Here is a 26,446-nt window from a genome sequence, read left to right as displayed (position 1 = left end):
TGAGAAAGCTTTCTCCAAGACTCTGTAGCTTGGCTTGCCCAAATTTAAAGGGCTGGAGACCAAAAAGATTTTATGGGTGGAGACAAAATACCTTACAGAAAGGCATCACTGCAGTGAAACAGAGCCCATAGGGGCTATCAAGGCAGCTGGGGCTGTTACAGGAGGTTTTCCTTAGCACTGGATGTGTTTTACATCTCACAGGTGTCTGTCTCTGCACAATTGGCTTTGTTTGAGTCTAGTTTCTAGAGAAATGTCTGGAGAGAAACTTATGCAAAAGGGATGTGCTATAGGTTATGTGAATTAACTCACTGGAGAATGAGATGATATCATGGACGACAGCCCTGAAAACAGCTGGGGAAGTGGGAATTACATAGCTCATCCTGCCAGCCAGCTGCAGATAAAAGATCCTGAGTGCCTTGTGGCTGGGAAGATGATCCAGACAAAGTGAGTGTTTGGCAACCAGAAAAAAGGGGATGGAAGGGAAATCAAAAAAAAGAGGTTGTAACTGAGGTGATTGCAGACAGGTTTCTGTGCCTTTGGTCTTCTTCCTCTTGCGGTCAGTGGAGCTGTTCTGGTGGGAAGGCATGAACCACCATGGTGAGGATATGATCTCCACAAGCACAACAGCAATCAGCCTCCGTGTTTGCTTTTTGTGATATCTTTGGGGTCTTTAGTTTTGCATTTTCAGGTCCTAAAAATCAGGTATTTTGCTCCAGGTTTTGCCCAAGACAACTTTAGAGTTCCTGTTGTATCCATCTTGCTTCCTCACCCTTCTGAAGTCAGCTTGGTCAGTCAAGTCTTGGGGATTGATTCTGAACTGGAAATGTTACAAAACAGCCTGGCTACACACTATTTTTTTCCCCTGGAGCCTTTCATATGTTAAAAATCTCTTTTTTTGTTTCATGGGTTTTGAATAGCAGAATTATTCATTTTTCTACACTTACAGTCTGATTCACGTCCCAGTTTAATTCCAGTTTCTGATCATTGAATCCTATGGAGGGATACCATCCTCTTCAGTAATCTCCAAAATGAAATAATCTGTCCAAAAGGGAGAGCTGGGGCTTGGTTCTTATTTTCCTCCCTTGAATTTTACTAACAGGCACATCAGAAGCAGAAAGCAAGACTTTATTTGAACTTTAAACTGGTGGAATATTAATGCCATGTGAGAAGAAATGGAGTTACCAGTGTATGAGAAATGTTACGATGTTAGCAACACCAGCAGAAACCAGTGACCTGCATTATCCGAGCTTCTTCCCCAATGCCAGCAACATCTTTGTAACTGGTTTCAGCTGTAGCTTCTCATCTTGTTCTGTCAAACGCTGTGATCCCTCAGCGGTGCTGAGTCTTCAGAGACGCAGCCCCATCCTTATTATCCCTAATCACACCTGATATGCTGATGTGCTAATGGAGCAGGTGTGTGCAGGCAGCCCAGTGCGGCAGGGCTGTTCTGCCAGGCTCAGAGTTACGTTTTTGTGCCCTTGCCAGGCCGTCCTGCTCCTCTGCTGTCACAGTGCGGTGCTACCCTGGAGATGCTGCTGTTCGCACGGTGCGCACCGGTAATAACCAGGTTAGTTTTTCTTTGTGTTTTTTTTTTTTTTTTTTGTTTTTCAGAAAAGGTGGTGAATTGAGATGGTCCCTTTGCTGTGAACAACATGCAGCCTATGCTTTCTCCTACTGAATTTCACAATATGCCACCCTAAACATTTGGCTCTTATATCGGCCCTTAAACCTTTATCGGCTCTACTGCTACCCCCAAGCCCTTCCTCTCTGCTAGGCAGGGACACGATCGCAGCTCTTGCCATACGGCCACCATCACCCCCGCTGCCGCCCCAGCCCACCTGGGCTGGGACACAAGAGCAGAGACCCAAGCTGCTGCCCACTCTCCATCCTCTCTCAGACAGCCTGGGTGGTGTTATTGCTACAGGTGTGCGTGCACGGCCGAGCCTCCCACCTGCACCGCTGTCACTGCTGCTCGGGGGCTAGAAGAGGAGGTTGCACAGGGAGCTCTGAGCAGCCACGGTGGACACAACAGAGCCCAGGGTCAAAAATCCTCCCACTTTCCCCGATTATTTCATCCGTGCACTTGAACTGTGAGCTCAGGCCGCCTGTGCAAGAGCAGCCTGTCTGCATACAGACCGCAGCGCGTCCCCCTCCGCATGCAGCCGCCTCCACGCCGGCTGCAGCTGTGCTTGTACATGGATGCACTAGACCTTGAAGATGTTTGACTGTTTGTTTTCCTTTCCTTGCCATAAGCAAGCTCACTGACTGTGAAAAGGGATAAATTAGCATCTCCAAAGAGCGAGTCTCTTTATTCTGAAAACAAGCAAAGAGCCAGCGGGCTCGCTGGCTGCCGTACCAGCATGGCTCCTGGGGAACTTGCCCACGCCAGGGCTGGGCTGTGTTGGGATCACAAGTCGAGGATGTGAACAAGGAGGTCAGCTGCAGCTTCTGCCACAAGAAAAGCAAGCGGGGTCGGCAGGCCAAGCAGGCTGAACGCTTTGATGGCCGCTTTGATTTGTAGCTTGTACTGCTTGAACTCCGTGCAGTGTCTTGTGTTTGAAAGAGTCTCCTTAGGGCATTTTATTCCCATTCCAGTGCTTCTGTCCCAAGCTAACGCAGCTGTCTGAGTGTGAGTGAGCCTCATGTCCCACCCTCCCACGTTGGGGTGCTGTGAGCCCCCCACGCCAGGTTTGACTCGTACCAGGACCTGCAGATAGTCTGCTGCACTGGGCCTTGGGCTTGAAAAATAAAATTAATCCAGAATAAGCAGCTTCTAGGAGAGGTCAGCAGCAGGGTGAAATAGTGCCACTCTGTTAGAGCAGTCAGCCCATGCCTGCCAGTTTCTTTATGCTGTTTTATTTAACTGGCTGGTTAAAATCTGATCAGCCAATGAGACATTCAGACTGACTAACTGAATTTAAAGCCGAAATTCCTGTAATTTCTGCAAAGTGCCATTCTGAATTCCCAAGTGCCGGTGCCTGTCCTGTTCAGGTTTTCACAAGGAACAGCCCATTTCTTTGTTACACACTGTCCCGGATTTCTGCCGTGCCTTCCCCACCTCTTGTGTAACACCAACCACATTGCCTACCTACGGTAAGGATTTCACAGCCCAGGGTGATTCCCAGCTATTCAGCAGCAGCCAGAACTGGGATCCAGGAAATTTCCCGTGAAAGCACACCAAAATCCTACAAACACGGTCTGAAACTCAGCACCAAATCCTCCATTAATTTGCCTGATCCTCACTTGCTGATGATGTCCCTCATCCCCATGGCTTCTGAAGGGTGTTGGCCAAAGAAAACTCTGTCAATACGATCACTGCAACCCCTGTGTTTTGGGGGCTAATGATCCCTTTTGGTCCTAGAGAGCCTGAGCTGCAGTGAGCAATTCCTTCAGCCTGTCTGCCTGTGCCAGCTGACCCCTGAACGCACAGCACACACCCTGCACAGGTATCCCGAATTTGGAGCTTTATTTTATCAAAGGACTCGTACAGGGACACGCGGTCCTGAACCATTCAGCTGGACGGGGCAAGGTTACGAGGCAGGGCACGCGGAGAGCTCTGAAGACGAGCGGAGCTGATCTGCCAGGGGCTGCTTTGGATACACGAAGCCTCTGTTGGTGCTGCTTTAGGGAGCGAGCTCGTGGGCTTACATTGCTGAGTATATGCCAATGAATACCACCATGCTATGTACAATCTTTAATGAGAACTTTTCCCCTAAATTAGATGGAGGAGATGAAAATGGCTCGGCAAAACGATGTGACCTTGGAAAGTGTTCCCAGAGTGCTCTGGAACAACTCATGCGCAGACACGCAGTAAATTATTCAAAGGGCTGGCTCCATTTCTCTGCTCATCTCCTTCCAGGTGAACGAAAATCCACAGGGCGGGATAGATTTTCTTCTTTCTGTGGCTATGCTTAGATCATTCCTGCCAGCCACGGTGGGAGGAAGAGCCCGACAGTTCCCAGCAAACACACGATGATGAACATCCAGAGGAAGATCCTGTCAATGACCATCGCAACGTACTTCCAGTCTTCCTTCACCTGGCAGGACAGAGATGAAAGGCCGGTTATTGAGGCTTAATTGAGATTAATAGCACTTAAAGATTAATAGTGCTTTATTCCTGAAGGCAATATTTTAATTTAAGTCCTGAGATAGGAGGGAAGGATCTCACTTACATTCAATGGCCATGTACAATGGCAAAGGTTTGCTCTATCGCCTGCATGGGAGACATTCCCAGGCTGCGTGGGTGTTGCAATCGTGCGATTGCAAGCCCTGTTCAGAGCTCCCCAGGGATGACGTATGCCTGTGGATAATTCAGCTTGTCTGCACACTCACGATCCCATTTTCCATAAGCAACAGCTGTAACTGGGTGTGTAAATGAGGCTGAGATTCAAGCTGAGGGAGGAAAAGGAATTGCTCGTTTCTTCGTGCTAGTAAACAGATTTGCTTACGGATTAATGAAGCCAAACTCATTCTGTGAAGGGATTTACAGATTTGGCTGAGTAAGCAGTGAAAATGAACCAGCAAATAAAAGAAGCGGTTTTCCTCATCCTTCTTTTTCTCCACTTTTGTCTTGCTGTGGGAGGATTTTCCAGCAATTCCTCCCCGGGGAAATCTAGTACTTATTAATACCAGCAGGCAAGACCTGTTGTAAATGGATATTTCATCAAGTAAGAAACCACATACGTACGAAAACTTCTTTTATGCCTTTGCTGTTAATTAATTTCTTTCCCAGGAAGAGGACTGATTAGATGGTGAAACTTTATTTGATATGGCTGTAGCCATTATAATTCCCTACAACGTACCCCTCGGTGATTAATAGCCCTGATGGTGCCTTGAGCTCTGGGCTGAAGTTTGGCAGGCTGCCTTCCTCTTTAGGGAAAACAGCTCAGCGGGAGCTAGCTCAAACCTCTTCAGTGGTCGTTGCTGCAGAAAATCAGGAGTGTGGTGGTAAGGAGAAGGAGAGAGCAAAACCAATGTTGCACTTTGCTGGGGCTGCTTTACTGGACCCACTGTTCTGAGATCCTGAGCAAACAGAGCTTCGCTGTGCCCAAAGCTGCTGCATATATCGGGCTGTAGCGTGCATGAAAAGTGCAGTGCAATAATAATATAGCACTAATGGTGCAGGCCTTTTCATTCTCAGATCCTAGATTTGTTTTAAACACAGTTAATAAGTGAGTAGCCTAGAATACTATTATTTATTTATTTATTTATTTTGTAAGAGACCTTGTTTGAGATATATATATATATATATGTATATAAAGGAATTGCTGATAATGCTGAATGATCATTTTGGTGAAGGAAGTAGTCCAAATATCACTGAAATAGCCATTTGCAGGAGATGATATTTTCACAGGTATAGTGGCAACTTCAGGTCCTAAAATATTATGATTTTCCAGCACCAAACAAGCAAGCTCTGAGCACAGCACAGACTCTGTAAACTCACCTAAACTCACCTTGAGTTTTCCCTTTCTTCTTCAGTCACGGATGCACCACTAAAGTTTATCTTATGTCTTGTGGATGTTACACAGGAATCATGATGGGTCAGAGGGGGACAATATACAGCCCTGGCTTCTGGGACAAACGTGATGATTTGTTGTGCTAAGAAAACTAGTCTTTGCAGATAACGTATGTGAATTTTCTTCTTTTTGGCTTGCTGAGCCCTTCATAAACTCGTCATGAATCATCCAGTGTATTTGCAAAGCACCCGTCTTCACTGTGCCTCAGCAGCGACAGCACTCAGCTGAAGCAATGCCAACAGTGAGCTCTTTAACTGCTCCCTCATCACTTGCCTTGTGAACTCCCTTTAAGGATTACGGTATTGCTCTAGCTTCTTGGCTCAGTACACAGAGAAATGCTATTTTTTTCCCATAATTTTTCCTCTGAACAAAGAATCTTAAATTTCAGGAATCCCTGAACATTCTCAGAAGTGTAAGAATCAGCTAAATATTTTCATGCAATGGATAATTTTACTCACTTTAAAAATAACATCAAGTTAAGCAGGTCTTTACTATTCAACAAGCAAAGGTAAAAATAAAAATAAAAATTGAGGCTCATCCTGAAGGTAGTTATCTTCATGGGGGAAATGAGCACATCTTTCTGTCATTAGGGTAATCATAAGAAATAGTAACCCTTGAAATCAAAAGGTATTCTCTCATCCCAAGGATGGAGTCACAGTGGATAATTCCCTTTTGCTGTACCAATTTTCTGATCTATTCATCATTTGCTGGGAGTTGGAGTGAGTCCCTGATGCTTAAAATTTCTGGTGAGAAGGCCAGCTAAGCAAGCTCTGGATGACTATATTTAAAAGTTTAGCATCTCATGAAGCAGCCGGTGTGTAAGAAAAATCTGAAATTTGCCATCTGATGTCCAAATGGAAAGCTGGGTTGAGAGAAATAATTCCCCATTCTGGCAAAATAGGCTTTTTTGAATATTTGTATTTGTAGAAATAAGTGTAGATCACTTGAAGAAAAGAAATAAACTAGATTAATTTCTCTTTGAGAAAGGAACAGGGAAATGGAAGAGAAACAACTTTAAAAGTCCAACTGAAATTTGCTCTCAGATGTGGTGTATATAGAAATACTCAGCCCATCTTTAAAATGGTGCCTGGGAGCGCATCAAAAGTTTGCAAAATCAGTATCCAGCTTCAGAGCAAGAGCACAGAGGGATGGAATGAGGCGTTACAGAGGGACAATGAGAAGAAGAGGAGGAGGAAAAGCAAATGGTCTGGGTTTTGTTTTGTTTTGTGTTCTGACAGCTCTGTAGCATTTCCCTGTGACAGGAACTCTCCAGCATCCCACGTGGAGCGTGATCCACAGAGACCTCTATGGCAGCATCTATGCAGCTGCCAACATCTGCCGTCCCAACTCCTGAGCTGTGCTCTGATTAGTTTTTAAGAGGCTCACTCAAAACTGTATTCGGGAAAGGATCAGGGGCAGGAACCAGCTGACTTCTCCACCCCCAAATTCCTGCAAGATCAGGGAATTTGTGGCTCTTTCTTGGTTCAGCTGCCTACAGGTCCGAGCAGTGGGAATAAGGGCACTGGGCCCCAGGGTATGAGGGAAGGGTTGAGGTGCCCTGGGGACCCCCAAATGACATCTGATTCTCAGGAGCCAGAGCCTCTAACACAGATTAGAGCAGTCCCGAGGGGTTTTATTGTACTTTGTTAAAAATAAACCGGTGAGATTATCCTGTGTTCCCCTCCCCCTCAGCGATTTTATCTCCTATTTTATTTTTTAAGCTGTCTTCGAAGACTTCTTATTAGAGTAGTCCTGAGATGCGCACAGTCACGAGGACAATGAGGCTTTCCAGAAGGAGTGTGCTTATTTTGGCTTTTGTGTGACATGCAACTTGTTTTGCTTCTCAGCCTGCAATTAATTTCTAATGGCATTTCTATCATATGCTAGGACAATTCCATCTTGCATTTCCCCCAGCAAGCTGTTGTGCTTGTGCTGTTCGCAGATACCTTTTTGTAACAAACAACTGCCTCTTGCATTTCCCATTTTCTCTTTGCTGAAGCACTTAATTAAATGAGCTATTTACTTTTAATTTAGAAACACTGCCCCTGTGGCAATGGTGCTTTAGAAAAGAGAAAGTTTAAAAGAAGCTCTGCTCCCATTCTGCGAAGGTACATGTGTCTGAAAATATCACCCAAGAAGCACTGAGCTAGGTCTCAGGGCTCCAGCTGCATGAGAGGTGTCTGCTGAGGGGTTTGTTGGAGACCTCTGTCTCTGGTAGAAATGCCACAATTTGATTTTAAGATGATAGCAAATTTTTGAGTACTGATTTTTTTTTTCTCCTCAATAAATTCTTATTTTATTAGATCATCTCTGCTCCCTACAGTAATTTTCAACTCCATGAGAGCACATTTCCTCCAGAAAAAGAAAAAAGTCAGGGCCAGTAATTATTCCCCCAGATCTGAAAACCCAACCTCTGCCTATCACGCAGACCACATTTGCTATGAAAGAACAAAAGGCTGTGGCAGGGAGCCCACTCTTCCAGGGAGCCCGGGACGTCGACGGTGCCAGGGTGACCCTTCTCCACTCACTGCTGGTGGTTTTCATGGTGCCTTTGCTCGCAGGCTGTCCTGGCAAGAGGTCTGCTTAGAGCCCACAGAATTGCCCCTTTTCTTCTGCTTTTTATGTCTAATAGCTTCCTCCTTGGGTTAATTGCCTCAGTTCAAGAGGCAAGAGTAGTAGAAGGTGTAAGACTCTGGAGGCCGTTTTCATTTTGAAGAAAGTTGCAATGATGGATTAAAAGGAAAGAACTCAAGATATTCATCAGCCTAGTTCTTGTTGATATCAACAAGCTTAGCAGAAAGAGAATCAATCAAAAGGAGAAGTATTGTTGATGTATTAGTCTTTCATTTGCACCACGGGGAAATATGTGAGTTAAAATCAATTGACTTCCATGGGTTTACTTCTTATTATTACCAGTCGGAGAGAGCAGAGTTTAATTCCCACAGTCCTAATGTGCTTGCAGAATATTTTAGCCCACAAAAGGGAGCCGGGCTGTCATGTAATGAAGGAGGGGGTTCATAGCCCTTCTCTGCCACAAATCTTGTTCTGCGACCTTGGACAGGTCATCTCATCCCTGTGGTTTGGCTGTCACTCCTCAAAACGAGGAATAAACGGCTGCTTCCTCAAAGGGATGTTGTGGAGCGAAATACATTAAAGAGCAGAGGCCTCTCAAACTGTGGCACCAAGGAGCACATAAATGGACAGCAGCACTTAATCCTTTGTTGCTGCTGCTAAGTGCTCAGTGCTGTGAAAAATGCAAATATAAAGACACTCTTCAAGCCCAGGAAGTCTTGCGTAAAAGCACTGCGACTTGCTTTGACTGCAAATCTGGAGACAATCGAACTGTAAGAACAGCTGAAAAGGTACTGTTGCTGGCTGATACCTCTAAGAAACCCAGATAATGTCTTCTTTAGGAAAAAGCTTGTGGTTTTCCTCAGTATGACCATAATTAGCTCGCATGCTGTATCCATAGTATTGTAGGGGCAGAGCAGTGAGGTGTAATAGGATGTGGCATTTGTATGTGCATCACCATCTCCACTAAAATAAATTCTTTCAGCCTCTACTTCTATTTGTAGCCATATTTACCCCCTGAGAGTAAGCGTGAAGTTTGTCTGCCCATCTGCCCACCCACCTTCCCACAGACGGAGCCAACTGCTCCATGGAAGTCCACTAATGAGGAATCGCAGCATGCAGAGCTAAACATACCCTGCAACATCCCCACGCTACTACGCGCTTCCCGCAGCCTCAGCCTATTTTGGGAATTTGCTTTCCCAGGCTCAGTAACCACAGTCAGTGCTGAATAGAAAACCAAGTGTGAATTCCCTGTCTGTCAGAGGCTTAGCTATAAAGAAGTCTGCTACGTTCCCATCAGATCACTGCTTTTCTGTTCTCTCTCTCTCCATCTTAGCTGCTTCCTACAGATGAGGGGCTTTCTGCTCCCAAGTAGTAGTGTTGGGAAAGGGTTTTTATGCACAGCAATGTGAAGGGGCTGCTCCATTGAGGTCCTGAGTTCCCTGACTGCTCACAAGGGTCAGCGGCAGTCAACATCTCGCAGGAGACATCTCACCCTTGGTGGAGGCACAGGCCGGAGCCCGACCAGCTCAGGAAAGGTCAGCATGCACAGCTGGCTTCCAGGGAGGATTCTGTTTCTGCTCTATCTCATTATAATACAGTTTTTGTCTTTTATCTACAAAAAAACTGAAAGCATAACTCAGAGCTGTGATGTGACCCCTTGTGCTCAAAGCAGGGCTGTGAACTGCTGAACTACCAAGGCAGGGATGCTAGGGCAACGCTGTCACAACCAACGCCAAAGTGCACTCGCTGATACTGTTCTCAGGAATGGGACAACAACAAATTACGCTGGCACCTCCTCTGGCTGTTCCCTGTAGAAGAATCACGGCATGGAGCCCAATTCTGCAAGGTGCCCTCTGGCCTCAATTAAAATCACATCCTTGGCTGCAATTAGAGGTGTTTTAAAATGGTTCAGGCTTTAGAGTACTAAAGGATTTCTTTTTTTTTCTAGCTACATTTTGATCCCCTAAAAAGGAAAACAAATTAAATCCCCTCCTACGCACCCCAAAAAAAGAAGAAGGGCTGGGGGGAGGATTACTATTCTCTTTTACAACTGGTCCTACTTGACAACAACTTTACTCCTCTTTACTGCTGGAGAACCTTATTGCTCTAGAGCAGCCCGGAGCATGGTTTGGCCCACATGCCTGCCAAGACCCCAAGGACAAGCTCTCTGTTCATATCTATAGTGCCAGTGTGTCCAGGAACCATGATGATTATACTTACTGAGTATACTTTCATAGCCCTCGTGGTTAGAGGGGCTTCCTTAGCAGGGGATTTTTGGCTTACCCAAGGAGAGCAGGCTAAGTTAGCATACTCACCGAGAAATCTGCATCTTCTGCTCGCAGGTGGTCTGCAATGTAGTGAACCCCTTCCACTGCCAGCTTCAGGGCTGGGGACATCAAGACGAGATGTTCTCCTTTGTTGCTGTGAGTCTTGCTTCCTTGAGCCGGTGTGCCGGCCGCCTCGCTCTTTTTGCACTTACACTTGCACTGGTGGGGCTTGTGCTGGGGCTGCTCTTCGTTTAGGTGGCAGCGCTGGGACGCTGGCGAGGCACTGGACTGGCCGTTGGTCTGGGAAGAGTCCTCCTGCAGGTAACAGTACTGGATGCTTCGGGACCGACAGCGGATGCTCCCTTCCTCTGCCTTGTTGGGGCTGTACATCTGCTGAACACTCAGCGACCTGCCTTTGGAGATGGACGTGGTCTGGGTGTCACTCAGGAGGTGGCGTGAGGGCTGCGGAGAGGAGCAGGTCACCTGTACGGGCTCTGGGTGTAGCACGGAGTACTGCCCAGAAGGAGATTTGCAGATAGGCTGGGGTTTGGCTGGCTCCTCGAGGTGGGCACAGAAGGAAGCTGTGGGTGACGGCTCATTACTCTGGGGGCTGGGGGAAGACGAGGTAGTGAAGTTGGGCTCCATGTCGGTCTCGGACCAAAGTCTCGGTGAGTTGGTTATTTTGTGCATAGATTCAATGAGCTTCTTGCAATTGTCTTTCACCGTGGAGGGACGTTTCATGAAGAGGAGACGTGGGACTATGTCGAGGAAGATCCTCCTCACCCAGTCAGGCATCGTGTGTGTGCGCGGGGAACGATGGTGCACGTTGAGCACGAAGACGGTGATGATGATGGACAAGGTGACAAATATCATGGTGAACAGCAGGTACTCCCCAATCAGGGGGATGACCAAGGAGGTAGAAGGGATGATCTCCGTGATGAGCAGCAGGAACACAGTGAGGGACAGCAGCACGGAGATGCACAAAGTTATCTTTTCTCCACACTCAGAGGGCAGGTAGAAGACCAGGACAGTCAGGCAGGAGATAAGCAGGCAGGGGATGATCAGGTTGATTGTGTAGAACAGTGGCAGCCTCCGGATAATAAAGGAGTAAGTTATATCGGGGTAGATCTCTGTGCAGCATTCATATTTCTTGCTGTTGTAGTTGCCCACAGCATTAATGATGACCCATTCCCCACTCTCCCAGTAGTCCAGCTGGTCCACATGGCTATGCATGCTCACCAAGTCTATCTTGGCTTTGTCATACGTCCAGGAGCCAAATTTCATTGTACAGTTTTGCTGGTCAAAGGGGAAGAAGGTAACATCGATGCTGCAGGAGCTTTTGTAGATAGCAGGTGGCATCCATTTAATTCTCCCATCGTAGAAGAGGTGAGCCTTGGTCAGGTGGGTGACCGCAAAGTCACCATCAGCACTGGGGAGAAAGAGAAGAAAGAAAGAGACTACAGTTGTCTGGGACTTCTCAGTTCTAAAGAAATATGATATTTACTGCTTGGCTTCCAAAACTGTACTCAGGGCACCTGGGAGATGCATCATGCCCTAACACTGCATCCATCCACCCTACCCAGTGGTTTTTGAACTCTGTTGGCTTATGCAAGCACTGGGTTTGCATACAGATGTCAGGCCTTGCCTTGCATAAGCCATGCCCTGGAGGTAAATGCACACAAGTTTTCCTCGAAGGTCTCCCATAAATGTCCTGGAGAGGGTTGAGTTTCCTTTGCTTTAGAGGTGGGAGGAACCAGGCGGTGTGGCTGTGAGCTCTGTAGAATTAATTGTGACAGCCACTATAAATCAGAGTGTTGGGTAATCATTCAGTCTCTTACATGGAAAACAGTAAGAGTGTTATATCAATAGGAATAATAGCAGTTAATCTCTTGATTTCCCCGTCAGGGAGAGAGCTGCCATTTTTAGTGCCTTTTTACAGGGACTCTCAATTGAGGACTGTGCGCTGATATCAGATGCATGGATAACCAAACAAGATTTTATATCAGAAAACTTCAAAGTCAGAGAAAAGAAGACCGCGGAACTCTGAGGCCTGGTCCTGGCGCTGGGACCTCAGGGACAGCGCGTATCATTTGGGGAAAGATTGGCAGGATCTGGCCCTTAGTGAGCTGTCTAACACATATCCAGGCAGAGATGGAAATGCCCCTGATCCCCAGGATCACAGCCCAGGTAATTGTTTCTTGAAACAATTTTCCAGTTTGCTTGAATTCATGGAAAAATAAACCCAGAATGATTGTGTGATATGAACTAGGCTTTTTAACTCAAATCTTGCTGCTATAATAGAAAATGTTTGCTTTTTGCTGCAAGTTTTTTTTTTTTTGACAGAAAAGCTATAAATATGTACAAACCCAGACTGCTGTCCCAAAGGTGTCAAGGCAAAACCACAATTATATTTTATTCCAAATGTTGTACCATGCACCTAACTCCTTTCTTGACTCTTTTTCATATCTAATTTACACTCATGGACTGCTTTCTCTGGATGAAAACCGTCTAGTTTCCTCCTGGGTTTTGCCTGCCCTGTACAGCCAGATTGAGACACGAAACATGCACAGCAAGAGACATTCCAGCATTTGCTGTTCTTGGTGGTTTTCTTTCTAAATCTCAATAGGAATTTGGAATCCAATTCAGCATTTAATGAGATCTCAGAGGCATGATTAAATTGTTCATTAATGGAACAATATGTTTATAATTGGACTTATATTACAGCAAAGGGATAATGAACATTCACCATTGTTTCTTTCTCAGGTAGCACAGTATGTAAGTGGCTGGGTAAACAATACGGGTGCCTCTTTATCCCTTTTAAGGCTGTTGGAAAAGGGCACGAACCTCTTGCTAAAAGCGCACCCAGGAACAATAATAATTCCCCTATGTATCGTGTAGCTGGTTTGTGCAGACGTTGTGTTTCATTCCCACAATTGTCTTGTCTGGCAATTTTGCCCTCTTCCCGTGCCTACCCACACGCCTCTCTTCTGTAGGCATAGCTGTAACCAGAGGGATGCTGCAGAGCTTGTATGCCAATTATTTCAGCAACTGAGCTGCTTCTTTGAGGAGGAAGACTTTATTTTTAATTGTTTGCCCAACAGCCCAGGCTCAGCCTGGGTCCTCACCTCACACACTCCTGCAGACAACTGTGGCCCTGCTGTCCACGCTGGATTTTGCCTCCAGTGCCATGGTGCGAACGGATCCAAGACAACTGTGCCTTGCAGCTGGGAGTCAGGTAATGACTGTGAGGGGCCGTGAAACATCCTGGAATCCTCCTGCTTTTCTCTTAGCCACATAACAAGGCCGTGAAGTAATTCCTGACCTCAGATGGGTTTTACTGGGGATGTTTGGACTTCTCACTACAGTTCCGTATAGAGATACCTGAGCAATTTTTAAGAAGCTGCTGTGGATAGAGGGTATCTAAGCCAGCTATATTGTGCAAAGGTAGTGTTAGCAGTTGTCTTAACCCTTTGTGTGTATATATATATATATATATATATATATATATATATATATTTGCCTATTTTCCCAGGCTTGCCACCCACACTGGACCTTCAAGCATATGCTTACTGAGTTGGAAGCTGTGCCTGCTGGCATGCTGCCGATGCCGGGTTCTCATTCTGCTTACCTTGACGTGAGGGAAGGAGCAAACAAGGTCACCCATCTGTTGACAGTCTCCAAAAGCCTTTCCTCAATCTCTCCAAGGTATCAAGCTGTGAAAACTATCTATAAATGAAGTCTGCACTTATGAGATTGGGGAAACTCTGTTTCCTTGTGGAAAGCTTTGTCGCACCGTTCTTGGCCAAGCTGTGCCAACTTTCACTGCATAACGCGAGTGGTTCCTTAGACAGCTAGGTGGGAGATCTGCAGGGAAAATCTCCAGTCATTCCTTTGTAGAGGTAGCACATTTTCCTCATTCAGTCTACACCATTGTGTTGTGACTGTTGTCATGAAAAGCCATTTGGAAGCAGGAGTGAGCGCAAGGTAAACGTCACAACAAGAACTTGAGAATTAAGATAGTCAGGCTCTCCTGATTACCCTGACCTCACAGCTTGAAAAAATCTGTTAGTAATAAAGTGCTGGAGCTCCTGTATTTTCATGTCAAATACAACAGTGCACACCAAAAGAGAAGAGAGTTGCTTGTTCCTCTTCTGATGGAAATAGTGCTGCTGCGTTCTGCAGCCTTTGATTCCTCATTTCTGGAATAAAGGCTGCTCTTCTAAAATCTTCTGAGTTTCTAAGGGTTCAAGGATGGTATTGTTTTACTGGCAGCCATCAACCGCATTTCATTAAAAAGCTCTGCTGATGGAGATTTTTTGCCAGTTTCTATTTTCCCTGCATTTGGGAGATACATCGTCTCACAAAATTAAATGTTTTCAGAATGCATGTAAATGAGGCACACATTTATTTTAATTTCTGATGATACAATTTAAATCCAAACAGAGCTTTAAAAGCTTGAAAATTAGCTATATCCATGTATGGATATAGCTAGAATGTCCTCATTTAAAGCATTTTTCATCCAACAACAGTAACCAAGAAAAAAAGGGGTTTCGAGACCCCATTAAAATATCAACTCTGCACCCTTTTTGTAGATATTAAACAGATGCATCTGTAATGTTCACGTTAAAATGCTCCAAAGGAAAATCAAAGAATTTTTGAATGTTCAGCAATTATTTTTCACTAGCAAAATGATTGCTCTGAGCTCACAGGTTGGTAAGGGCCTCAGGAGAAGATCAAATTCCCTCATCAAAGCAGGGTTAGTTACAAGAGGGTGCCCAGGACCTTGTCCTGTTGGATTTTGAATATATCCAGGCTCTTGGCACCTTAAGTACAAAGCAGATGTGTCAATGCAGATCTTGGGTGCATAGATGGAGCTCTCTGTGCACTGATGTCAACTTCTGCAGGTCTCATCCCAACATTTGCTTGTCTCAGATGCTGGGAAATCATTGGTTACAGAAATTTCAATAATTCCTCAATAAAATAAATATCTGTCCCAGAAGTGGTTGCGCTACACTGATGAAATAGGCTCAAGTTTCTCAGAAGGCTGTAAGAGTACTGGATTTGTGCTTTTGCTTCCAATATTCCTTTTGCCAAGCATCCTTATCAGCATTTTGGAAGTAAAACTGGCTCCATCCTGAACATTATGGCAGAAGAAAGCCTTAGATGCTAACTCAGCAACAGCCCATGAGAGAGACCCCTCTCGGAGATTTTTGTCGGTTCCTGTATTACAGGAAAGAGCTCGGTGGCAAATCTCAAAGACATCTACAGAGATAATTCCTCTCTAAAAATATTTCAAACTCCCAGGAGAATCAGGAAAGCTTAAGTGTGAAGTAGCAATTATGGGCCTATTATAAGTACAATCTGGTGCAAAATGACAATATCTAGGCAAGCATGCACACAAATGAAGAAAAATGTCAAGAATGTTTCCAACATTTGTAAGGTTAGACTGGGCCACTTTTTGGCATTTTTCTTTCAAACAGCTTTGAGATGAGTCAGGAAGCCAGTGTTACTCCATAAGCCTCACTAGTTGCAAACATCATAGTACAGTTCAAAAGAACAAGCCACTACAGTGTAGTTCAAAGAACTCTTTGCTTTCTCATGATTTTCAAAAGCTGCCTGCCAGATGAACTTCTAACCCAGTACAGTAATCCTTTTTGTCCATATTATCACTGGGTGAGTTCCTGAAGATATTTCCTCCTCTTAATTATTGAAATATTTATTTGAATTCACATCATGCATGATCCTGTCTCTCTCTCTATTTATTTATTTTATTTTTTTTTTGTGACTATGGAGACTAAGGCAGGGATTTTCTTTTTGGAACAGTTAACACCAGAAAGTATTGAGAAAAAGTAAATGATGAGGTCTGAATGTTTCCAATAGCCTTTTCCCAGGTTTTACCATCACCAGGGTAGAGAAAAGAAATGTTACAATGCTATCCTGTGTGTCTACTTGAAAGTTAGCCAGTGAAGCTCACATTTCAATTTCTCTGGCTGTCCGTTAGGCTCAAGGACATGTTCTTGCGTTCCTCTTTAGCAGCTGGACCACTGGCTGCAAACCTTCTGTTTCTGGGTTTTCTCCTCTGAAATTTCAATGGTGTACTGGATTTGAATCATTCAACACAATGGTGGAGCAGTGAAAAAATCAAAATGCAGCCCCAATGGCTGATTAGACCCCCCAAAATATTTTTTTTTTTACTTCAAATATACACAGGAAAACTAAAGTATGTTTAAAGTCCGTTCATGAATGGGAAACAAATTCGATGCAGAAGATTAGATAATCCATTTGTAAATGATTTGGTGGTGTCTGAAGAGCTTTTACAGCCTCAGATAGAGAACAGCTGGCCTTCTTGGCAGAGAAGAAAAGAGGCTTTGTCATTTCACTATTAACTCACATTCTTCTGTTATACATATGTTTTGTCACATCTCGTAGAGACTATTTACAGAGTCTTGGAACTTATCTCATCAAGCCTGAAAACCCAGCAGCATATTAATTTCCCTGTAGGATATTAATTTGGTTTTAGATTCCTTATGAATGTTGACAACTACATACACTCTCTAGGCCAAACCGGCTGAGTTTACTGATTTAATTTGAGCCTCTAGAGTGGATAAATGGAAGTTTTTGATAATAATGAGCTTAGATACAAGAATAATTCACAACAAGAGGTTAGGTTTCCCTAACAATGTAAATCTCAAATCAATTTAAATTTTGCCATTTCTATATATTCCTCCACATGGAAACGGGAGAGGCATTCATGTAATCTCCTGTCCAGAAATTCTCTTTTCCAAAGGATATCATCCCAAACAGAAACATCATAGTTCTGCCAGAGTACATGGTAAGCAGTTAATAATTCACATTAAAAAGCTTGAAGAGTACAAAAAGCCAGTGTGGCCATTCTCTCTCTTCCACCAAGGTCCATGCAGACATTTCTGTTGGTGTTAGTCATACAGAATTATCTATATGACTTGAAGTTGCCTCTAAACAATATATAAAATATGTGAGGGAGGCCTTATTTGTATCACCCTTGACTATTCACCATCTTTGCAAAACCTTCCCAAAACATTTCCAGCTGAAATGAGAAACATAAACCCCACCAGCATGGTGGGGTTAAGCAGTTGGTGAGGCGCTGTGCAGAAGAATCTCACCCTGATGTTCCCTCAGGCTACATGTTTTGCCTTGCCTGCACCACATTTGTCCTGCCTTGCCCTTGCCCTGCAACCCCTAAAAACTGTGAAACCTGACCGTTAGAGTACTGCAGCTAAGATGATGACTGCAGCTTCAGATGTGTTTGGTAAGAAGCCAGATAGAAAAGTACATCCAGGGCAGAAAGCAGGCTACATAAGACGTGTTTGACACTATACGAAAGAGCATGGGCAAATATAGCAGTAAAGAGCTACAGAATTAATGGAAAAGCATTACTGACTGGCTAGTGGTTGGCGTCTACAGCCATGTTTAATTCATGGATAAAGAAAGCAATTAAAAATGTATGATAGACTCATGACAACCATCGGGAGAATGCATGGTTATTGATGATAAGTATGGATAAAGGGAGAGTTGTAGCTTCAGTTTAGGTGTCTGGGGCACTACATTTCACAGCGTGGTAGTAGGGCACCAGGACAAAAAGACTTGCTACCTACCACAGGGATGCAGCAGGATGCTGAGGTTTCCTTCTTTAGTGCTAGGGCACCCCTTGCATGGCCCATGCTCCGTCAGCCACAGTGAGCATGCTGAGCCGAGGGGGTAGGGACCATGAGGGTCCCACAGACAAGGAGATTTGTTAATCTATACCTTTGTCAGTAATCAGACAATGAGAAGGTCAAAGACTTTTTTTTCTTTTTTTCTTTTTTTTTTTTTTTGTCCATTGGAAACTGTGAACACCTTTCTTGGCTGCAACATGAGGCATTTGTCATATCGTATTCGCACTCTTTTCTGTAAGATGGGAAGGTCCAAGTGACTAGGAACTAGTAATTTCCAGTGATCTAATCTCTAGTGATTTCCAAACGTTTTGCAGTTACCACACCACTGAGGATCAGAGGCAAGCTAACAGGAAAGATAACAATTTCAATAGTCTCCAAAGCTCGCAATCCCCCAGACAGATTTCTCCTTCAGCGCTTTTTTTTTTTCTTTTTTAAACAAAAGCAAAATTATATCAGAACCAGGCAACTGCTTATTAGAAATGAGCCTGGCTTCTGTTCTGAGTGTTTTCTCTAAGTGTTAGCCATGTACAAAGATTGGTTTATTTGATGCTCGCAGCAAGTGTTTTCTCTGGAGCCCGTGCAGGGAGGCAGCCTGGGGTATCCTGCACCCTAGGAGATGGAGAACTCTGCTGTTATAAGCAAAGGAGAAATCAGTCCTGGCACTTGGACGCTCTTTCTAAGAATATCAGCAATCTGCAAAAGAAAGAAAGAAAACGACCACTTGCTCCCTGCAAGGTGTCCATGCAAGAGAGAGATTTCAAGCATTTGGGATCAGGAGAAAATACCTGTTTAGGAATAATTCTAGAATTCCATTGGGTTGACCTGAAACCTGTATTTGTAGACATGCAAGTCTGATATTTTTTGGGCATATTTGCCTTATTTAAGCCCGTCTTGGTAATTGGCTTTTCCAGTTGCTGGTGATGAATGAGGGGAGAGCTCCTTGGTGAAATGAAGCTGAAAGGGACTGAAAGCTCCTATCCAGATTAATTGTCTCTCCAACATGTGAAGAGAAAACAGTACCTGGCATCCCCCACATAACTCACTGTTAGAGAGAGCGTCATTAGGAGAACAAAGCCCTTGTGATGAATGTTAGTCATGGTATTTACGGCACATCTGGGACAGATTTTGTGAGAATGTAGGACAGATATTATGAGACTCTACTTAGACCTCAACCAAAGAGAATTAAATAAGGAGGGACAATTGGAAGAAGTTCCTTGATGCCACGGACAGAGAAAATTTGCAAGGATGGGTTTGCCTTCTGGCCACAGTGCTCACACTCACTTGTTGTAGAGGACAATGTCTGGCCTCCAGATGAGCTCCGAGGGGATTCGGATGGATGTGACATTTTCATATTCCTGGGGGTCCCAGCGCAGCTTGTAGTCATGCCACTCCTGCCAAAAACAGGGCAGTTACAAACCTGGGAGACCTCAGATTGAAAAACTGAAATGGAACATGGAAAAACACATATTTTGGTGCACCCACCTGCTTCACCCACACATTTGTGGTCATCATTTGGTTCTTCTCATCCTGAAATGCAAGATCAGATATCAGTTACAGGAGCAGGGGAAGTGCCCCAAGGAACGCATTACATTTCTCTTAATTGTACTTAATTTCTGTAATTCTAAATCACCTCTGCAATAAATGTAAGTTCCATCTTGGAAATAAAGAGCAGATGTTTCTGTCATTTAACACGCTACAGGGCACAGCTGTCTGATACCACTGAACAGCTGAGCCTGCACTGAAGCAATCCTGCAAGCAGACTGACTTGAATTTACTGGGATTTTCCTGGGTGCTGATGGGTTCAGACTAGGATGACGAGGACAGGTGGAGAGAAGAGCTCCTCCGCTCAGCTTTGTCCTGAGCACTGATGGAAGAGGATGCTGGGCATTTTTATTTTCACTCACATGTGCACATTGCTTACAATTTTCATTTTCATCGTCAAGTAGTGCTTAGTATTTCTGTGTAACATTATCAGTGAGCACAGTTCTGGAAACATGAAGCTCAGTGGTGTTTCTCCTTCTACAAAACGCACAAACTTAGAGCACCACGGATTGAATTTTGTGAACAAAACCGAGCTACTCTGCTGATACACAACCCTCGGACAGCCTTGTGTATACCCATGGTGTCAATTTGTAGGCTTTTTTCCACCTCTAAATAGATATAGCATGAGAAGGTAGAACTACGTATACACTTTTAAATAGTGTGAGGCAGACCCAATGCTGGCAGCACCATAGTAGAATTAATTATTATTTGCTTCTTGCCTTGCACACAAGTTACAAACCCTGTGTAAATAACCAGGATGAATTGTGTGGGGCAGAGTTTAGTCCGAGAGCTCAAAGCTTGTTTGTATTTTTGTTTCTTTTCTCTCTCTTTGTTCTGGCAACAAAACCAGCTCAGCTGACAGGGCTCATTTGGAAGCAAGCTGCTCATCATTAACCTTGCTCTTGTGCCAGTTCAGGATTAATCTGAACCCTAAAAGCTGGGAGATTCATGGGGCCGTGCCTCCCCCTCACTGAGCCTCCTCACCGCGGTTGTGGCACCAAGTGCAAAACCCAACAGGAGATATCCTCATCCAGGGGCTGGGGACCAGGAGCATGAGGAGAAAGGAGGAATACAAAAAAACATTCAGGTGAGCAACAAAGGAAGGAAAATTTCAGATACTTCCTTGGGTGGGAGATCAGGATTGCCGCTGGTGGGGGCTGCCATGCCCTGCTCTGGACCACCCTGCTTCTCCTACCACTGCAAGCCAGGTGCCCAAGGGTCTCCACCACGTTCCTTGTTACTGTCTGGGTGCTGATCCTTGTGGCAATTCCTGCCTGTTTTCCACGTCCAGACTGCACCCAAGGGCTCTGCCATCCTGACCCCAGAGAAGGGTGGCTCTAGTCCCTTGCAGGGTTCCTCTTGCAGGGAGTTGCAGGGTGCAGTGGCCTGGCCTTTTTCCTCAGGGTGAACACAGCACACAAAGCCCCACAGAGATAAGATCTGAGGAGCCCAGGTGTGTTTTTCAGTGGTTGCCCCCAGACAAGTGCTCGATCCCCTACCACCTCATCTCAGAAAACCCCCAGCACAATGGGGTGACCTGAGGACATGTGGGGCTGTCAAGTTTCACATTGATTTTCGTTTCCATCCCAGCTTTTGTCAGCAGGAGCTGGCATTTGAATACAGCTCTGATTTCTCTTTCAGACTTCTCGTTGTTGGGAGCTGCACTCCGGGTCTAACAATTGCACCGGGGTTTGCACCAGAAGGGGCACAGACCGTCAAAGTGCTGAGGTGGCAGGGGTGTCACTTGTCCCCAGCGTCGGAGGGAATGAGACCTCTCCTCTCAGCAGCCCTGGCACAAGCCTGCCTGGTGGTTGCACTTCTAACCACTGACGTGATTTTAAGAAGATTAATTCTCCTCCAGTAGGCTGGGAAAAGCACCACGAAGCAGGTGTATCGATCCCACCCCTCCGCGATTCTGCAGCTGCATAATGGAAAGTCTCTCATGCCTTCACAGTCACTAATGTCTCATCTTCACCCTTATCAATTATTCAGATGAGAGCCGAACAACTTCAACATTAGCAACTGCAAACAGCTCCGGATCCCTCAGGCTGACGTAAGGGAGGGGAGGACCGCAGGGCCCTTTCTGTGCTGCAGAGCTGGAAGCTGGTGTCTTGTGCATGAGGACATGCAACTCTCCAGCAACTGGTGGCTTCGATTTCCCACCTCCCACACCAGTTTAGCTGCATTTCTTTTGCATTTAAGGTCTCTAAAGCTCTGCAACCGGGGCTTGTTGCATTTTTCATTTATTGCTTGCTCTGGCACTTGGCTGCCTGTTGTGTTTGGACTAGTTCTCACAGAGATGTAGCGGCCTCAAGTTCTTCTTTCCCTTGTAAAAATCTGTTTATTTTTTCCCATAAAACTACAATGCTGTAAGCCTCTATGGACCAATGACTATATTCAGCCTGAATACTTTGGGATTCATTGAGAATGAAGGTCGTAATGCCACACCATTGAGAAAGAGGCTTTGACTGTCTCAGGAGGGCTCCTGTGGCCGGGAGGAAATGGGCAGGCTCCAGCAGCACTAAGTATGGAAAAAGTATTGAGGATGATTTAAGATTTCTGTTTATTGCCTTGGCTATTTCAGCCATTCATGGATGAGATCTAGATACTAAAAAATCTCATCTTCTTTACAAGAACTTCTAAAAGTTTTTTTTCTCCACTTTAATGACTCCTATCTAAAAAGACAAAGTGTAGAGAGTCATCTGCTGTGATCGGCCTGCACCAGCAATGTCCTTAACTTGCATCATACTTTCCTTTGTCACCGCCTTTTCATCTGCCATAGGAGTACAGTAAAAAGTGACAGAGAGAAACCTCCAAAGGCATGACCAACACCTGTGCAAGAGATGTTCAAGGGCACCAACAGAATTGTTGTGCCAACTGTGTGCAGACAAGGACTGAGAGAAGCACACGGGAGCAAGACGTGCACAAGCTAGATGTGTGTGTGCATGCTTCCCTCGTCCTGCAGGGATCGCCTCTATTTACGACACTTGATCCCAACACACTGTAAGAGATTAATCCTTTAAATACCATTTCAATACATATCAGCTCAGAGTGCAGACCACACCGTTTTGTACACAGCACACACAGTTTGTACGTGTGACTTCTATTTAAGCAAACATTCAGGAATAATTTTTGTAAATATCTGCCAGAGCAGCTAACAACCCTCAAAACTTCCATCTGCAGAAAGCTCCTCAGGCCAGCTATCTTCCAGAGATGTATAAAATACTATTCCTCTTAGCTTGTGTCAATTAGTGTTAACAATTATGGCTTAAATTCTAAATCAGCTGATTGTTTTCTCTTTAGCCAGGACCCTCTGGCACTTATACCAGCAGCTCCACTGCTGTGCTGTGATCAGTCCTACTGGTTTTGGTAAGGAATTTGGGATTTTGGCTCCAGTCAATGAAGAACAAAGGATCCAGTTTGATGACCAGCTACTCTCACAAGTCACCTCATTCCACCAGAGCTCTCTGTGTGATAACTTTCCTTCTGAGAGCAAAGGCTTCCCAACCTGACCATGAAACAACCTGCAAAACCAACATGCACCTTGAGCATCCCCCCAGAGCCCCGACCCCGTTGATCCCGTCTGCTCATTGCACAAATGGGTTGCACTTACGACATCGATGAGCTGGGCGATGGACAAGCCGAAGCGAACCAGGACCACGTCGGAAATGTTGGCGACGGGGCGGGACCACTTGTTATACCCGGAGAAGAGTTTCTTCAGGAGACGCTCCTCCGCGTGGGCTCGGGTTTCCACGTGGCCGAAGGCTGCGGGGATGGCACGGGCAGGGCAGGGTGAGGCACGGGAGCTGCTGTGCATCCCAGGGTGAGGTGCAGGATCACCCCAGCCCACCCCCAGTCACAGCAGGGAGCAGAGCCTTCTCCTACCAGGACCCCGGGGATGTCCCCAAGGAGGGACACACGGGAGGGTGATGCCACCCTGGGGACCTGCCTACCCACTCCCCCAGGCATTGCCGTGTATTTCTCCCTCCATTCATCCACCGTGGCCAAATCCTGTGGGGCATCACTGAAATGACTTTAAAACCACCACATGGGTCATTTTCCCCTGAAGCTGGTTTAGTTTTTAGGGCCACTTTGTGGTAAGCTTCTAGCAGTGAAGTCTGCAAGCAGTAAAGGGGGATACGTGAAGGGTAAGACAAAAAGGAGAAAGCAGCCTTGTTAGTCTAACACTGCTGGGGGATAGGGACCTTGGAACAGATTTACACATAAAAATTGGCATCCAATGCATCAGAAAAAAAAAATAAAAATAAAGGAGAGGTTGAAATTCAGCTCTTCAAACTGAGCTTCATAGCTGGTGTTTCACAAAAGCAGTGGGTGAAGGAAGAGGAAGGGGGAGAGCAGAAATTGCACAAAAGTGCAGTTTCCCTCAATAATACTTTAAAAGTTGGATGCTGCAAGGAACAGCCCTGACCGTGCACGTTCACTACAGGAGCTGTCGGCGGTGCCTGCTGGTAACTAAAAATGAAATCTTCCCTTCTTCAGGGGGCTGCCGGGGGCTGTGCCCCTGTGCGGGATGCATGCACATGCATCCTCCACCAAGGACAGAGGGGAGAGGGAGCGGGGTCTCTCCCCACGTCCCTTGTGGAATATGGCTCCTACTTAGTCTTTAGCCTGCCCTGGATTATACAAAGGGAAGCATTAGCTGAGAGCTGGCTGCGCTCTCCCCAGCCACAGCTATCGCCCCGAGACACATTAACACACTTCACCCAGGGAGAAAAGCCCAGGCAAGAAGCAGAGGCTGAGCCCCTCTGTGTCCTCCCCCCGTCCCCTTCCACACTGAGCTTTAACCCTTTTCCCATCTGTTCCGGCAAGGAGCAGAAAATAAAAGCAAAGCGCTGCTCAGCAGAGCAATATTTTTAGGCGAACTGCTACAACAGGGCAGGGGGATGCAGGAGCGGGGGAAATTCCTCGCTGAAAGGGACCGGGCTTTGCACCATGCCTCTGAGAGGGTTAAGGGAGAAAAGAGCTAAAGAGCAGAGCAGGGGAAGAAAAGCCTCTCAAACTTACCGGGGAAGGTGCTGGCACACAGCAGGAGGAGGAGGTTTCCCTTAGCCACAAGAAATCCCATTGTGGAGCGAAGCTCAGGCTCTAGCACGCAGAGGCTCCCGTCAGGGCAACTTTTCCTCTCTGAGTCTCCGGATCCTCCAGCTTCATCCCCCTGAACTCCTTCCTCTCCCTCTCTCACCTCTCTCCGGGAGGCAGTAATAGCTGATTTACATCCCTCCCATTCTCTTCTGCCTGATTTCCAGCTCTCGCTCCTAGAAAGACGCTTTTCCCTGGGATGCAGACGGACACGTGCTCGCAAGGGATGCGTGAGGGCTGCAGAAAGCTCCTGTAAAGAAGCACAAAATGCTCACCCTGCCTGGGCTCTCCTCTCCCTTCTGCTACAGGGTGCTTTGCCTGCTCCGTTTGCTCATTGCTGCTGCTGCTGCTTTCTCCCTTCCCCCAGCCCTTTCGGCAGCCTTCGCTCAGCTTCTGCTGCTGCTGGACCACCGATGCCAACGCCGGCACTTGATGAAGCAAAGAAGGAGCACGATGTGTTTGTATATTTAATGTGCTTAGACCTGCCCACCTCCCGCCGAGGAGGAGGAGGGAGTCTGTGCACTCCAGCAAACGGGCTGCAGGGAAGGAAAACTTTCAGCACGAGAAATAAAAAGGGAGATCCAGACCTGGCTGCAGCCAGAAGTGGTGGACTTGGGGCCATCTGGGACCTTTATAGCACCTGAACCCCAAACAGTTCTTAATTAATAATAGCTATTCATTTCATTTTGCCCAAGTGCTTTTCAAAATTGCTCCTGTAGATTAACAGGGTAATTAGCCTGACAGGTATTTCTGGCCCTGCATGTAGCTTTGCTGTCGACAGTTATTGAGCCCAATGAATCTGCCCATGAGCATGGGTCTCTGCTGTGCTTGGTGCTGTACGAAGACAGAGCAAAAATACAAACATTACCCTTTGTCCAGAAGCAACATGCAAATCAAAGGTGAGGCTGAGGCAGGGACTTGCTTGAACTTACCTGTATATGTGACTGCACCTTAAATATACCACAAATAGCCCTGCTGAAGTCTTGAACAATATCTGTGGAGGAAAATGTTGGCAAGGAATTAGCACTCAGCCCTTCATCATGCAGCCCTGATTCCTCGCACGGAAGGCACGGAGTGGAGCCCTCTTCATTTCATTTTAAAACCAGCTTTGATATTAACACAATTACTTCCACACGGACAGTAAATGGATTTCTTTTTCAGGCAGGGGTAATTTTGCCAGCTGCAAAATTAATCAAAGTCTGTTCTAATGATACTAGCTACATATTTTATGTATAATAATTTCCCTACTCTGAAAGCATCTCAAGTATCTTCCAATATAATAGATTGCTGGCTGAAAGTGGGGAGGATTAAAGCAACAAGAGAAATTAAGTCTGTAGTGTTATTATAAATAATATCAACATAGTACCAAACTCATTTTTTTTGTTCCTTCTTGTCCCATCTTTTCCTTAACAGTTGTCAACCTTTCAGGATGAGAAAACCCCACCATTTTTTCTGCTGGGTGCGTAAACTCCTGCATGGTTTGCCTTCCTTCCTTTTGGTGGCCTGCCCCTCACTGCAGCACCTGAGCACCGGTGACGTGCTATAAAAACCCACAGTGCTCGTTCCAGGGAACCATCCAGCATTAATTCAATAAACAGCAGATGCAAGACCAAATTAGCTTAAAGTCGCCCTGCAGGTTGCATCCCGGCAGCCAGGTCCTGTGCGGCACTGAGCACCCCTTTGCCCCGTCCATCGCTGGGGGAGCAGATGGGCACTCACTCCTCCCCAGGGTAAGAACGGGGTCGCTCAGTCT

At 45.7% G+C, this 26,446-nt stretch overlaps 1 protein-coding gene across 1 annotated transcript; it reads right to left on the bottom strand.

The window, feature by feature from the left end:
- Positions 1-3,447: 3,447 nt before the first annotated feature.
- On the bottom strand, positions 3,448-25,428 carry CHRNA4 (cholinergic receptor nicotinic alpha 4 subunit). Its single transcript, XM_080557834.1, has 6 exons — positions 24,619-25,428; positions 23,207-23,358; positions 19,534-19,578; positions 19,333-19,442; positions 10,406-11,786; positions 3,448-4,037 (listed from the first exon to the last, which is right to left on the bottom strand). The coding sequence occupies exons 1-6, from the start codon at positions 24,677-24,679 to the stop codon at positions 3,912-3,914; spliced, it is 1,875 nt and encodes a 624-aa protein (XP_080413960.1). The 5' UTR covers positions 24,680-25,428; the 3' UTR covers positions 3,448-3,911.
- Positions 25,429-26,446: the final 1,018 nt, after the last annotated feature.

This window comes from Anser brachyrhynchus (genome assembly GCF_964034855.1).
Source record: "Anser brachyrhynchus genome assembly, chromosome: 16".
In the NCBI taxonomy this organism is placed as follows: Eukaryota; Metazoa; Chordata; class Aves; order Anseriformes; family Anatidae; genus Anser; species Anser brachyrhynchus.
This window is presented reverse-complemented; position numbering and strand designations above follow the sequence as displayed.